At 44.8% G+C, this 15463-nt stretch overlaps 1 protein-coding gene across 6 annotated transcripts in view; it reads right to left on the bottom strand.

The window, feature by feature from the left end:
* Positions 1-14294, bottom strand: part of DRP2 (dystrophin related protein 2) — a 61204-nt gene extending 46910 nt beyond the window's left edge. For 2 of the 6 annotated variants that reach the window (XM_081847942.1, XM_081847944.1), the window contains exons 1-2: positions 13580-14294; positions 8485-8631 (exon numbers count right to left, since the gene is read on the bottom strand). In XM_081847942.1, coding sequence (XP_081704068.1) covers positions 8485-8592 — 108 coding nt within the window. In that variant the 5' untranslated portion in view covers positions 8593-8631; positions 13580-14294. Of the gene's footprint in view, positions 1-3296; positions 3420-8484; positions 8632-13579 lie in introns of those variants that run through there. The other 4 variants (XM_081847946.1, XM_081847943.1, XM_081847947.1 and 1 more) reach the window with 4 other exon arrangements.
* Positions 14295-15463: the final 1169 nt, after the last annotated feature.

Genomic DNA, 15463 nt, shown 5'->3' with positions numbered 1-15463 from the left:
TCTTAGTGGTCCTGCCTCTTTCCTATTATTGGTGTACTTCCCCCTGATTACTTAACACCAGAGGTGGGAACCATTTTCAGCCCGAGCGTCACATGCCCTAGTGGGGAAGATTCCAGAGGCGAAAGTGGGCAGAGTATTGAAACTCTTATCTATGTGCACCAGGTTATATATTACCTGCCATGCAAAAATCAGAAGTTTCTATAAACACACATACATAACACTCCATCCAGGGAAACAACAGGCTCAAGCACACTGTGCTGGCTGGGGGACGATAGAAGCTGTAGTCCGAAACATCTGTAAGGTGCCAGACAGTGGACCTAGGACCTTCTGCATGCAATGTAAAAGTGCTCTACCACCTAGATATGTCACTTCCCTGCACATAGAAAACTAGCATGTCAAGGGGAAGGTTAGGGTTCAGCCCATATAGGGGCAGGCTGTTGCCTTCATATTCTGATGATGGGCCTCAATAAAACATCTGGCTGGTTGGCTGGCCACCGTGGACTGTGGAAGAAAACAAGGACCCCTTGGCCTTGGTCTTCTTCATTTCCATAACAAAATGGAGCCTCCAAGTATATAGACTGCATACCTTAAAGATAGATAATGGAGACGTGGATTTCAGGGACATGGTTTTTTCGCCCCATCAAGAGCTGCTTGTGAGCTTCCCAGTGGCACTTGGCCAAGTTTTGCTGGAAGCAGGGAGCTGTGAGGCTACCAACTCCAGTCAGGTCCAGCCAGCTTTGCCAATGGTCAGGGATGATGGAAGCTGGGAGTCCAACAACATTCTGAGGGTTACAGGTTCTCCAGCCCTGGTCTAGATGGATCTTGGCATCCAACAAGCAACACACACACACACACACACACACACACACACACACACACAAGTTTCCACTTTTTGCAACCCGCTGCTGACATTTTCACTAAAGAAAAACACCACTGTGACTTTATTTGTGCTGGCCATAGATAAGTGGAAGTTGCAGAGTTTTGAGAATCTAAAAGATAAAGTGCGAGACTGGCTTCATTATTATCAAATATTGGAGGTCTATAAGTTGGGCTTTCAGGTGGAAAAATCAAAACTGGAAACAGAGTTGCTAGAATCCAATACTAAGAATTTGTCAAAAATGTATAACTTGCTGTTGAAATGGAATACACAGGATGAAACAGTTAAATCAGCTATGATTAAGTGGGCTCAAGATATTGGTCATAACATTATGTTTGCTGACTGGGAAAGGTTGTGGACCACTGGCATGAAATTCACGGCATGTAATGCCTTGAGAGAGAATATTATGAAAATGATCTATAGGTGGTACATGACCCCAGTCAAGCTTGCAAAAATTTACCACTTACCAGATAACAAATGTTGGAAATGCAAAGAAAATGAAGGTACATTCTTTCACCTCTGGTGGACATGCCCAAGGATTAAGGCTTTCTGGGAAACGATATATAATGAAATGAAAAAGGTATTTAAATATACCTTCCTGAAGAAACCAGAGGCCTTTCTCCTGGGTATGGTAAGCCATGTGGTGTTAAAGAAGGACAGAACTTTTTTTATGTATGCTACTACAGCAGCAAGGATTCTCATTGCAAAGTACTGGAAGACACCAGATCTACCCACTCTGGAAGAATGGCAGATGAAAATGACAGAATACATGGGACTGGCAGAGATGACTGGCAGAATCCGAGATCAGGACAAAGAGACAGTGGAAGAAGATTGGAAGAAGTTTAAAGACTATCTTAATAAACATTACAAAATTAATGAAGGCTAAAAAGATATGGGTTTAAAAATTAGTGGTTTGCAGGGGAATTGATTTAAGGAAAAAGAATAGAATTAATAAAAACTATGGGAAATGTGGGAATGGATTTGCTGATAAGATAAATGAGATTAGAATACAGAAGGGGGAGGTGTGAGGAGGTCGGTGAAATTAGGATTAGAAATTTTGGTTTGAACTTATACTTGTTTTTGATTTGTTTGTTTGTTTCTTTATGTTTTTATTGTCTTTTGTGTTTATATGTGTTATTCAAAACTTTAATAAATATCATTTAAAAATATATATATATATTTGTGCTGGCCATAGTTTCTCTCTCTGACTAATTAGCCATTAGTCCTCCAAAGCGATGTAGCATTTACTGCCTTCCATTAGAAGGCATCAACCCCAAGGGCTCCAGGAATAGCATACTCAAGCATCATAATGCTCTCAGCAGAAGGGCACCCTAAGGGAGCAATGTTGTTGGGGAGGGCAAAGACTACTCAGCAGCAATATTCCATGGTCTGTTAGAGCAGAAACGAAAAAAAACCTGGTGTGCGGCTGGGTGAATTCCCCAGGAAAATCTCTTTTAACACAGATTTGCTTGTAAAAATCCATGCATAATTGCAGTGTCCCCTTGTTTTAATAAATCCACAGGATGGCTTAGGAATTATATGGAAGAAATTCAAGTGTTAAGCATCGCATCTGGCAAACTAATTCTTAATATTTTGAGTCTTAAAAGGTTTTACTGAAGAAACCCTTTAATATTTTGATTGCTCTTCTTAAAAAAAAAGAGCTGTGCTAAACAGAATCTCATTTCAGCTGGAAAACTTTGCAAATCTGCAATACCCAGTTAAACTTTCTGGGAAGCATCAATTCTGAAAGAGTGCAAAATTACGCACCTGTGCTAGGGAGCACACTACAAGTACAGCAGGAGCCCATGCACACCCCCCCCCAAAAAAAAAAACAGTGCAAAGGAAACTTAAAAAGATGAGCATTATAAATCATTCATGCCACAGCTGCTGCATCTCACGATGCCTTCACACTGGGAAGATGGTGCCTTTTCATGCGCCGATTCTCACAGTGCTAAAGTAGGTTAGCCTTGCTCTGTCAGCCAGGAAGAACGTTTCAAGTTGGAAACCCTAAGTCCAGGAGGGGAAACCCCAGGGGAATCTGGGGTTCTTTTAGAGCAGCAGCTTGCAATAGAGTCACAGCAGAAGACAACTCCACAGGGTCCAAAATCTGCTGCCACGTGGAGCCGAAAGACAGCCCAAGCATGCAAAGCTTGCAAGAGAAGTTCACAACACACCAAGAGCCGAAATGTGAAATACACCTGTCCACACACAGACACAGAGTTAGACATCCCGAACCTGAAACAAAATCTTCTGGGATGGGGGAATCAGTTGTCTCCAGCTCAGCATCAAAACTCCAGCTGCTCTCTACTGCAGGGATATAAGGCTGGCTAATTCACTCCCACTCTGCCCAGATGCATGTGAACTGCTTTATTTTTAGATCCATGCCTGCACTCTGCCTTTGCAGACAGCTCTCCCTTACCTGGGCAGACGCGAGGATCCCCAGAGGGTCTCCTTGGTAGCTCCATGGGAGAGCATGTGTTGTCGACTGCCACCCCTACCAAAGCCATCCAAAAGGGAGATAAAGGAGGGAACGGGGAAAGCAGGCAGGAAAGGGAGGGAGGTACAGGAAGGAGTTGTTTGCTACCGTCTCTTTGCTGACCCCCTAGGAATCTTGCAGGGGGGTGGCAGCAACAGCCACCGTTCAGGCTGTGAATTGCAGCTTTGTCCATATGGAATTCCAACACCCTCCAAACCACTTGATTCTCTGGCTGGGGTGGAAGCAGCTGCCTGCGTGAGAGGGAGGCTGAATGTCACAGGCAACGTCCTGCCCTCCCAGAGTAGACTTGTGACAGTCACACTCAACTGCAGTAAAAGGGTCGAAAGAGAATAGTCACCTTGCTATATGAATGACCCAGTGTTGGCCATGCCTGTCAGATTCTTCCTCCTTGGCCTCAATGCTTACCCTTGTAGAACTCAGTAGGGAGGATGGGGGGCAAAATTAGACTTGTAGGTTCTGCGTTTCACTGTCTCTTGTCTCTACCCGTTGTTGGTATCCTTGCCTTCTGCCCCACCAGTTCAAATGGACACCAGCCACCAATGCCATGGAGTCTGTTGTCTGATGGGAACTGCTGTGAAACCGGTGGGGAGGAAAGATCCCTCTTTGGAGAGTGGAGGGCTGGGACCAGGCCTTCCCTGGCTGTCAGTCTTCCTTACAGACCAAACATGCTTCTTGACTGTCCCTATTTCCAGGTGGGATTCAATCACATACCAGCAAATCCAGGCTTCACAATCAACATTGATTTGTTTCACACTTGCATAATAATTTCACATAACCCACCACAGCAAATCGTTAACCTTTTTGCAATAAAGGAATTGGCAGGAAAATGTGTAGGATAATCAGGATGGGGTGGGGAGGGGGAAGGGGAAGGGGAAGGGGAGAGAAGATGTCCTTTTTATTATGCATTAATGATGTCATAATGTTATTGGGGCAGTTGTAGATGGTTGCGCTTTCTAAACTGTTCGTGTCTGCAACAGTTCCTGTAAGGACATATTGCTTCATTTCCAACCAGTGCATGTTCTGTAGCTTCCTGATGAAATCCTGCAATTTTTCATATCACAAGGGTTCCTCTAGACCAGGGGTCTGCAACCCACGGCTCTGGAGCCGCATGTGGCTCTTTTACACCTTTGCCGCGGCTCCGGGGCGGATACTAGCGAGGGGAGGAGGCGCATTGTGCACCCCGACACTCCCCACTGTGGCGGGTGCTGTACTGGCCGTGACGTCGCATGGGGGCGGTGCGTGCATTAGTCACGCACAGTCCCGACGTCACCTTCCCGCCCGCTGTCAGATTGCGGCTCCGGAGATATATTTGTTTTAAATGTCGCAATGGTTTTGCGGCTCCCAGGTTTTTTTTCTTCGGAAACGGGTCCAAGTGGCTCTTTTTGTCTTAAAGGTTGCAGACCCCTGCTCTAGACTGTCAGGATTTTGCAGGAGGAATTTGATCATCTACCAGCAGTGGCGGAGCTTCATGCTCCAGCCCCAGGGGACAGAAAGCAGGAGGAGGCTGGCACGGGTCCTGGGCAAGGGGGCAACCGTGATGGCACCCTGGGGATCACGCTGCCAGGGGTGGTGCGCTCCCCCTGCACTCCTCTTCCTCCCCCAGTGTCTACCAGAACTTTAGGTGTGTGTGTTTTAAGTGGATTAAAGAGCTGTTGCCCTAGCACAAGAGATCCACTTTTCAAAAATAGAGAAAGTGCTGGACATTTTCTGGTTTGGAAAGTGATGGGGAAATGCACTGAAAAGTGTGACATGAACAAATGACTAACAGGAAGATGTATAAGTACCCTGCAAGCAAGTCAGGATGAGTGCTCAATGCCATAAAAAGTTAAAGGACCCCTGGACGATTAAGTTCGGTCAAAGGCAACTATGGGGTGCGGCGCTCATCTTGCTTTCAGGCCAAGGGAGCCAGCGTTTGTCCACAGACAGCTTTCCAGGTCATGTGGCCAGCATGACTAAACTGCTTCTGGTGCAACGGAACACCGTGACGGAAACAAGAGCACACGGAAATGCTGTTTACCTTCCCACCATGGCTATACCTATTTATCTACTTCCACTGGTGTGCTTTTGAACTGCTAGGATGGCAGGTGCTGGGACAGAGCAATGGGAGCTCACCTCATCGCATAGATTTGAACCACTGACCTTCTGATCGGCAAGCCCAAGAGGCTCAGTTGTTTAGACCACCCGCCACCCGTGTCATATAACCACTCTGCAAACAAATCAAATACTCAATAAAAACTGATCAGAACCTATCCCTCACATAAACTGTCTGCAAGCAAATCATAGTGAACGCTGAATAAATCTTCTAGGTTTGTTTGGTTTTTGTCCCACTTCTGTTGTGCTATAGCGTAAGGGTGCCCTTCCAGTAGCATTGAGAAGCAATCATAGCGCAATTAATGAAGCAGAGTGATGTATGGATAATCCAGTATAAATACTCCATTAATGCACTATCAATGTGTCAATGACATGTTTTAGGATACATGTTTCGCAAGGTGGAGGAGGAGGAGGAGGAGGAGGAGGAGGACACCCGTCTGGAGAAACTCTGACTGCTTGATGCCATGTCATGTAACCCCTGACGCAAACAAATCAGAACGAATGCTCAGTAAACAGGGGACTGTTGTCAAACCTGCCTGCAAACTCTGTGGAAACAAATAACAAAGAATGCTCAATAAACAGGTTGTCTGGAAGCAGCCCAGGTTCCCCGCAGGGAATACTGAAAATTCCTGGGATTCACCACCCCCTTCAGCACCAAAGCAAGAGGAAGAATGTCTTTGTTTTGGCCAAGAGGATTCCGTTCCTGTCACTAATGGTCTCCCACAGACTTTCCCCCCATAAGCTAATGTTTCCATGCTTGGTCCCACCTACGGGCACATGATAAAAAGCTCCCTCTTTCTCTTTGTCTCTGCCCCCTGCTTCTTTCCACCAGATGACCTCCTGCACTCTTGCATGCCTGTCCACCACCTCTGCCTTTCCCTCTCTCCCCGCCCCACCTCACAGCTTTTAAAATTTCTACAGTGAGATGTTTGCAGGGCCGAAGTTTGTCTTGAAGCCATTGCAGAAGCATAGTTCAAGGCATGCTCAAGGCATAGTTCAAGGCATGCTCAAGGCATAGTTCAAGGCATGCTCAAGGCATAGTTCAAGGCATGCTCAAGGCATAGTTCAAGGCATGCTCAAGGCATAGTTTTCACTATGGAAAATAGTGCATAACTGCATATGTAACATAATTGCAAATCAAAACAAATTCCGTCCAGTAGCACCTTAAAGACCAACTAAGTCAGTTCTTGGTATGAGCTTTCGTGTGCATGCACACTTCTTCAGATACACTGAAGAACTAAGTGTGCATGCACACGACAACTAAGTGTGTACAACTAAGTGTGCATGCACACGAAAGCTCATACCAAGAACTGACTTAGTTGGTCTTTAAGGTGCTACTGGAAGGAATTTGTTTTGTTTTGACTATGGCAGACCAACACGGCTACCTATCTGTAACTGGAATAATTGCAAATGTAACTTAAATAGAAATAAACAATAAATAACACATATAAAAATACAATAACTGAACAATTTCCACATAAATCGTAAGATCTAAATATGAAGGTACGGAAATTTTATGTTGATAACAACAACGAAAAGCCCCAACAAAAATCTCTAAATAGCCCAAGAGTCTGTTCAGCAGTCTCAGTTTTTACAGCTGGAGTCAGGGCCCCACCCTCCCAGGCCAGGTGGGAAAAGGCCAGCAAGGCAGGGAATGTTGGTTGCAAGAAAAAAAATAAACATAGAGAAAATAATTTCCTGGATGCCAAGATACAAGTTTTGGGCAAGTATTTTTTGGTGACAGAACCCCAGTAGAGATTTGAAATCACAAAACATGCTGCAAATTAAAGTGTGGAAATATAGGCTGTTAGACCTTTAAAATAGGTCCTTCTAAGTTCCACCCAAAGTTTCCCTCTTCCCCCAACATAGAAAAACACACACGTTTGGTAAGTTTAAAAGAATTTACGTACAACTCTCCAAAGATCCGATTCATGTGCTTTTCCATATAGCATTCAGATAAAGTTGAACAGGCAGTAAACTTGGCTTAATTGCAGTGGTGAAAGTTCCTAAATTATTGTGATAGGAACTCAAGAGTGGCTTGTAAGAGCCATGCAGTCTGAGCTTCAGCAACCAGCTAAGACATGGGTTGAGGAGGAACAAAGTCTTGATGTCACCTCCCAAGGTGAGCTAAGACTGGTGGTACAGCTTATTCTATGGTATTAACACCTTCATGCATTAAATAGACTTGGTTATATGAGGCTGGTTATCTCACAGGGAGCAGGTCTTCCAGGATTTATGGCCATCATCCCTGGTCATTAGAGGTCTAAAAGTTCCCCACACCTGGTTTCTATGGTCGCAAAACAGGGGCAGACAACATTTTTGTTTGAGGGCTGCATTCCTTGGGTGGAAAGTGGCTGGGAGCTACAAGACAGAAGTGGGTGGGGCTAAAGCTGGAAATGGGTGGGGCCAAAGATGAGTGTGGCCAAAGTAAAAAGTGCACCTCTCTTTGCCCCTAATTCATTTATCATTTATCCATTATCACTCTCTCACACAAGCCCCACAGTTTTTGTTCCTTGGGATGGAAATGCCCTTCTCACATGCCAGAACCACAACACACAACTAATATTTAATTAATGTGTCCAACTTGCTGCCACAGGACATAGGGAAGACTACTAAAATAGATCGCTTTAAAAAGGGGAATCAGATGAATTCATGGAGGAAGAGCCATCTGCAATGAGACAACAGCTAGGACAAAAGTGGGGAATTTAACACCTGAGCCCTCCAAATGCCCCTATTTGGCCCTTGGTACTCCCTGCAGGCCACGCCCCCTCATTAGCCCCCTGCTTCTCCCCATAATAGTAATAATATTAATATATTTATATGCCGCCCATCTGACTGGGTTTCCCCAGCTGCTCAAATGTGTTGAGCTGTTGTTTTCTTTCACTGTATCTTTTCTTTCACTTTTTATTTTAGTTATAAGCTTTTGCAAAAACAGTTTATAAAAAATATCACATATAAACAAAGACACCCCGACCCACCCTAAAGAGCCCAGGAACCAATAAATATTGGGAGTTCTTACCTGAGACTGTGCATGGGAGGTGCTGTTGCGACGAGATTGGCCTGTGGCATGCCACTCATGACATCTGGGGAGGGTGAAAGAGCATCCCTGCATGACCATTGGCTGCATTAGAACAGACGCTCATGAGGGCATATCTGCTTTGGAACACTAGAAATGGAAAAGGGAGTGAGCAGGAATTACTTGATCACTTCATGGACTCTGGATGAGCCACTGACCTGATCCAGCAAGACTCTTCTTAGATTCTTATGGGCTTTTAGAGAGTTGGAAGGGCACTCAGATGTAATCAGGTCCAAACCCTCTGCTAAATGCAGGATCTGCAATGTTGGATTATCATCAACACCAGTATTATCATAACTGATTTACTGATCACTTTCTAAATCGTTCCGTGGGGTATTTTAGGCTGGGAAATAGTGGCAGACCTCAGGCTACCAAGTGAACTATGTGTTGGGGGGGGGGGAGATTTGAACCCAGGTCTCCCAGATCTTACTCCGACACTTTAACCCAGTGCTTCTGAAACTTTTTTCCACACTTGACACACTTTCAGAATAAAAATTTGCTCATGCCACACCACAATTTTTAATTAATAATAATAAATATTTTGATACTACACTGAAATGTCTAAATGTTTCCTTGATTGTCGTTATCTTCCAGCTACAATTGCCATTCTCTCCTGCCGCACCAGTGTGGTGCACCACACCCTTTGAGAACAATGCTCTAACCACTACACCACCATTGGTTCTATAACTATCTCCCCACTGCTATCATTATCCAGTGATGCTCTTGCCATTTTTGCTTATTTTTTTTTGTAAGGCTGTGCACTTGTCATCTCCAAGTGCAGAGCTGCAGAACAACCGCCCATGGATGGATGTATAAAAAGAACCCTTGTCAATTACAGTGCCCTGATTTTGCTCAGTGAAGAGCAGGGCATTTTCTTAGCCCTGTAAGGGACCTGCTAGAAGTTCTCCTAATAGTTCTGCACCATTTTAGGAGACTTGCGTACAGAACTCCATCCCAATGTCACACTCATGGGTTTGTCATTGAGTAAGCTCTGGAGTTACAGGGGTTCCTTTCCTGAAATGTAGAGCTTTGTTCAAAAAACCCTAGCTCTTACAGCTTTGAAAACCTGAATGCCTCTTCAACTCAGGTTTTTGTTCCTCACCGTTCAAGCTATGCTTATTGCTATAAAAGGAGCCACTAGTCTATTATGGAGGCAGAGAAGACATCTGACATACTTCTGCTCTGGGCTTTTATTATGGAGTTGCCTTGGGTATCTCGCTGCTATAACTGCATTTATGTTGAGAATATATAGATAATGGAACATCAAAAAATCTAAGTCCCCTCTTCATGCAGGGATTGAGTTTGGGTTGCTTCTACCCTCATGGCCCATTAGTGATGCCAAGGGATTTCTCTTCCACAGTCAGATGGAAGCAGAATTAAATCATTCAGGGTTTGTCCTCATAGGCAAGGTCCTAGAATATGTTTACTCAGAAGTCCCATTCAGCAGTAGTTCCACTTCTCCCAGCTACTGGCCCTTTAGTTAATCATTTCCTGGTAGCTCTCAGCTAAAGAAGCTTTTAGTTAGCTGTTTCCTACTAACAGCCCTAACCATCAAAACATTTTCTTATTAAATATTAATTCATTCCACATTAGGAAACAATTAATTAAAAGGGCCTGATTGTGTGTGGGAAGACTAATTATGTCTTGCAGGACCAGGCATCGGACTTTCCATACCCCCATTTGTATAATAAGAGACCAATGAGACTGGTTTTTGGTCAAAACAGGCCACAACTTTACTGAATACAGATGAAAGAGGTTTGGCTTGGACATGGGGCAATCTAGATACTTCCGGCCCGCCCGCCAAAACTGATGTGTGGTCAATCCAAGAGGGGGTTCCTAAGACTTAATGGCCGTTCCCCCTGGATCTCTTTAACAGGATACCCAGCATTTGGAGGGGCAGGCAGAGACTACAACCTCCCGTCTGTCCAAAACAAAGGATTGCCCCAATGCCCAACCAGTCCTGATGATTGCTGTGAGATAGGCAAAACCATCAGGTCAGTGCCAATTAGCCCAGTAGGCAAATTCCTACCCAGCCCCTCGAAGGAGGGCGACCACCATAGCCACAACAAAGTCATTGACTATCGGCTTAAACTGAGGGTGGGTGTGCAGGAAAACCCGGAGCAGGAACAAACAAGCTCTGCCCCAGGTGTAGGCTGCTTAAATGGGCAAGGGGTGGAACTGAGGGAAGCCCACCTTCAGTTCCATTGACTCCACTCCTGGCACAGCCCAAATCCTGGCCTGCATCCTCATTTGCCAAAGCAGGGTGCAGGCTAGGATCCAGTTCCTGATAGGAAGAGGGCTTATGCCCCCTTCACCTATCAGGAAGGGCACAGCCAGTTTCAATTCTCTCATTGGGGCGCCAGTGAAGCCTCCTCTGTCCTGCAATGCCACTGTACGAAAAGGGTGAGTAGGCTTGTAATTATGCCATGAAAATATATTATTCAAGGGCAACAAATGGACTTTAAAAACAAACAAAACAATTAATCTTTCTACTATTTTGTAGATTTCTTTGGGTTGCTTTTTGTTAAAACAACAAATAATTAGTGCAATAGTGATAACAATAATGATATTACTATTGTTTTTGTTATCGTTAGGCCAGAAGCAGAGACAAGCCTCCATAAGGCTTTGCAAGGCTTTCCTGGATAGGTTGGACTTGTTACTAAACCTCCATCAGATGTCAGAAAAGAGACTGCAAACTGGATATTAAAACAGATGGGAGGGCCATGCCCCCCTACAGACATGCAATGGTTTGGCAGCGATATCATCTGGTTTCCTCTGCAATAACTGCATAAAATTAATAATGTTATTTGCAGAGAAAATGCTTCATGTGGAACTAACCTTGTTCAAATGAACCAGTTTTCCCTTTGTGTACTGTTTGGAGGCTCTAACCACGAGGTCACATGATGACCCAGCTGTCCTTACTTCACTCTTGAATACAAGATTTTCAGTCGGGTTCACCCCAGATAAACCTTCAGTTCCACAGCCCAGAGCAAATCCAAATGGAAATAAGACCTCCCAAAACTGCAACCCTTTAGAGGTCATTTGCTCTGACCTGCCTAACTAGCATACCCAAGGCAGTGTTCACACCACATACATTTAAAGCAGAAGACCTGCCCCAGAGAATTCTGGGAACAGACAAGTTTCTAGCCCTTAGTGGTAAGGGTAACTTTTGAAGGGTGTGGACAATATCTGGTCAAAATTCGTAGCAGTGGATGGGAGGAGAAACATCTTCAGCTGCCAGAAGACAGGCCAAGTATAATGCGGGGGGGGGGGGGGCTGTGACTGTCAAGGGTTGCTAACTACAACTCCTATCATCCGTGAACATTGGTCATGCTGGCTGGGCTGATGGAACTTTGAGTCCAGCACATTTCCCATCCAATGAAGTGGGCTTGCTGCTATGTGGGGCAAATGCTTATGGCGCAATACACTTGCACTCGTTTTGTTAGATTCCTAAAACTCTCAGCCAGACTTATCTGACAAATTCTTCTCTTCCACTTTTTAAAAATCCGTTGTACTCCACCCACCCTTTCTGTCAAAAAGTTTCTATTTCCTGCTTGAAGTTCTGCCATTCTTGACATCTTGAACAATAGATAGAGTCCTCCCCATTTATCAGCTCTTATGCATCCCCCCCCACCTAATCTCTGGTCAGTTTTACCTGTTTTATGCACTGTTACAAAACAATTAAATATGCTTCCCTAATAGTAAGGATGTATGTCAAACTCACAAATCCCTTTGCATAAAAATAAATAAATGATGACTGCTTCATGTGCACATGTTATGGGGGAATTAAAAAGGAATAATAGGGAATTAAAAAGGAATAATAGGGAATTAAAAAGGAATAATAGAGTCATAGAACTGTAGAGTTTGAAGGGACCCCAAGAGTCATCTAGTCCAACCCCTTGCAGTGCAGGAATCTCAGCTTAAAGCATCCATGACAGAATCACAACAAACTTAACATCCACTGATTATTTCCCCCCCCCATTTTTTAATTGCAATGAACAAGAGTAATGGCTATTAAAAAAGGAACAACAAACGCTTTGAAAGCCCCATAATTGCCGAACATTAATGCAGGTCAGATGGTCATGTTTGACTGTTAAACACAGGGATCTGCCAGTTTGATGGGCGCACTTATTAGTACTTAGACCAATTTCATTGTTTTAACTGGCAAAGTATGACTGGGGCTTTAAACCTTGCATTGACTATCTTTCTCTAATTCTTTGCCTTAATTTAATTAGCAATGTTCCTCTGCTTTGGGTCAAAGGGTCCACTCCTGACTTTCCCCATAACTTCTCTTATTTGATTGCCAACTTTGGGTAGGTAACCGATGACCACATAAAGCTCAGAAGCTGTTAGGCACACCGTTAGGTTCCAGAGGCTCTCATGTGTATCTGTTATCATAGAGGTGGGGAAACACTGATCATCCAGGGTGTTGCCTGCCATAACTTCCCACAATCTCTTTGTTTGTATCTCAAGATGTTAAGCAAAGTTAAGGCCTTCATTCTACCACCAGAACCATCATCAACCCTCCACCTCTCCTTACCAAGACAATGATTTTTTTTATTAGAGCTTCTCTCTCTTGGGAGATTTGCGAGGAGAGGGGGAGAAGAGAGAGGGATGGATACTGTTCAACAGCATCTGCGGGCAGAAAACAAAGAAGGGAGTCGTCAAAACACAGAACAGGTCTCATTTTCCTCTAACAGAATCATTCGGCTAGTCCTCTGGAATGTGTCAGAATCGGGAAGGGAAAGAACCAGCGTAAAGCTGTCGCTCATCTAGGAGGAAATTCTTAAAAGAGGGATAAATGGAAATGGAAAGGGTTCTTCGGACGCCGGGGGGAGGGGGACCGGGGGACGGACGAGGCGAATTCCAAGGTGAGAGGCCCCTCCCCTCCTCAATTGCTGAGGACACAGCGCGATAAAGAGAGAACAATTATGGGGATGGTGTGTGTGTGTGTCGCGGGGAGGGGGTGCATTTGTAAGGCTGACTCAACCTTGATCATTTTTTATTGCCTTCTGCAAATAATCGGTGGTAGGCCTACCTTGTTTTTCTTCTGGGGTGGTCAGTGGGGAGATGGAGCTGCCGGTGGCTGGCTCAGCAAATGAGGTGTCGGTTCCCCCCGTGTCGAAGAAGCATGCTAAGGTTTGGGAGGCGATCCCATCTCCAATAGATCGGCGGGGGGCGGGGGGGAGGAGGAGGAGAGACAGCGGATCACTGAGGCTTGCTGTTGGCGGCGGCGGCAACAGCAACAGCAGCAGCAGCAGCTGTGAAAGCGAAAACGCTGTTGCTGGACCAGGAGAGGAGAAAAGGATGGGGAAGAGAGAAGGGGGTGGGCAGCAAGCGAGAAAACCCCGGCAAGGAGGAGGGACCGATCCCCAGCGTCGGGATCGGCCCCCTGCCTGACTCTGGAGGTTCTCCGCTGCCTCGACTGGGAGACTGGCTGGGCTCCCTTTGCGTTATTAGGAAACGAGGCGCTCCATTGCCACTAATGCAGGCGTTAGCTGCTGGTTCGAAGAGGTCCCCTGTGTCTTTAACATACGGAGACGGTGAAATCCAACAGGTGATGATCTCTCGATCTCTCCCTGCCTCTAAACCGTCGTTGTCACTTGAGCCTGGGGGCTAGGAAAAGCTTCAGCACCTGGCAGCTGTGCACAGGAGCCCCGGCAACGGGAAGAAGTTGGCAACTTTCGGGTACCTCGCCAGAAACGTTGTGGTGAAAGGAGCTAAGGCACGGGGAGGACAGCCTGTGGCCCTTTCTAGCCATATGCTAGACTCCCAGACTCTTTGCACTCATTGGCTAGAATATAAAAAATGCACCATAGAGTTTGCTTCCTAGAGATCATTCAGAAAGATACTCACACTTGATCTGGCAACATCTGATGATTTTTAATCTAAAATTTTTATGAATAAGAAGGCAGGCATCCTATGAGAAGAGGCATTCTATCTTCTCTTGCACTTATACAAGGAATGCCTCTAGGATACTGCTTGCAATGGCACAAACACACCTCTTAAATAAAAATAGATTTCTCTCCACTCCAAATTTTTATTTATCTGAAAGTGTATACAAAAATTGATCCAATCAAGACTCAGGTGAATAGTATAAATTTTAGCATGTAAATGGCTTTACACATCAGGATAAAAAAAAGTAACTGTTGTATGTAAAATAAGTAACATGGAAACAGCTGCTTGCCCTCTTCCCTGAATGCGCTGCTTTTAATTCCATGACAGCAGGCCGAACATGTTATGCAATACACAATACTGGTGTTCTGGAAAACAAATTTATACCTGTTTGCATTCTGCAATACAGTGTGTAAGAAACTGTAGTTTCAAAAGCAAAACATAGAACTCATATAGGCACAGCCAAAAAGAACTGCCCTACCAACCATGCCGCAGCTGGAACAGTATCCGTCAGTCCCCAACAACTTATAATCCCCCACCCCGAGGTTGAAAGAATGGCCTAAATAACGAGAATAAGAATTCAATTTATATACCACCCTTTATCTGAAGATCCCAGGGCGGTGTACAATATTAGGAACATAATTTATGTAGCATAATAATAAAAGCAATAGAACAGACACAGAAAAAAATCATAGTAACAGTCCTCTCGCTTTTAAAAGGCCATAGATTGTCTAATGGCTGAAAAACTGGGTAAAGACACTGCTTTTTTATAGGAAAAAAAGTGGCAGAACTCACAACCTGCTGCCAACCCAGACACCACCTTGAAAGAAATGAATTTGTCTGGCATGACTTATTTTTGAGAAACCCCGTTGGTAGTTAGTTATCTGGGTCTTCTTTCCTTCCTTTTTGAAGATGGGGACATTTGCCCTTCTCCAGTCAACAGTAACCTCACCTGCTGTCCAAGGATTCTCAAAGGTCATAGACAAGGGCTCTGAGATTACATCTGCAAGCTCCTTTAGTACCCTTG

Source organism: Podarcis erhardii, assembly GCF_964252035.2.
Source record: "Podarcis erhardii genome assembly, chromosome: Z".
Taxonomy (NCBI): domain Eukaryota; kingdom Metazoa; phylum Chordata; class Lepidosauria; order Squamata; family Lacertidae; genus Podarcis; species Podarcis erhardii.
The sequence above is the reverse complement of the archived record's forward strand: the minus strand, read 5'-3'. Positions and strand labels throughout refer to the sequence as shown.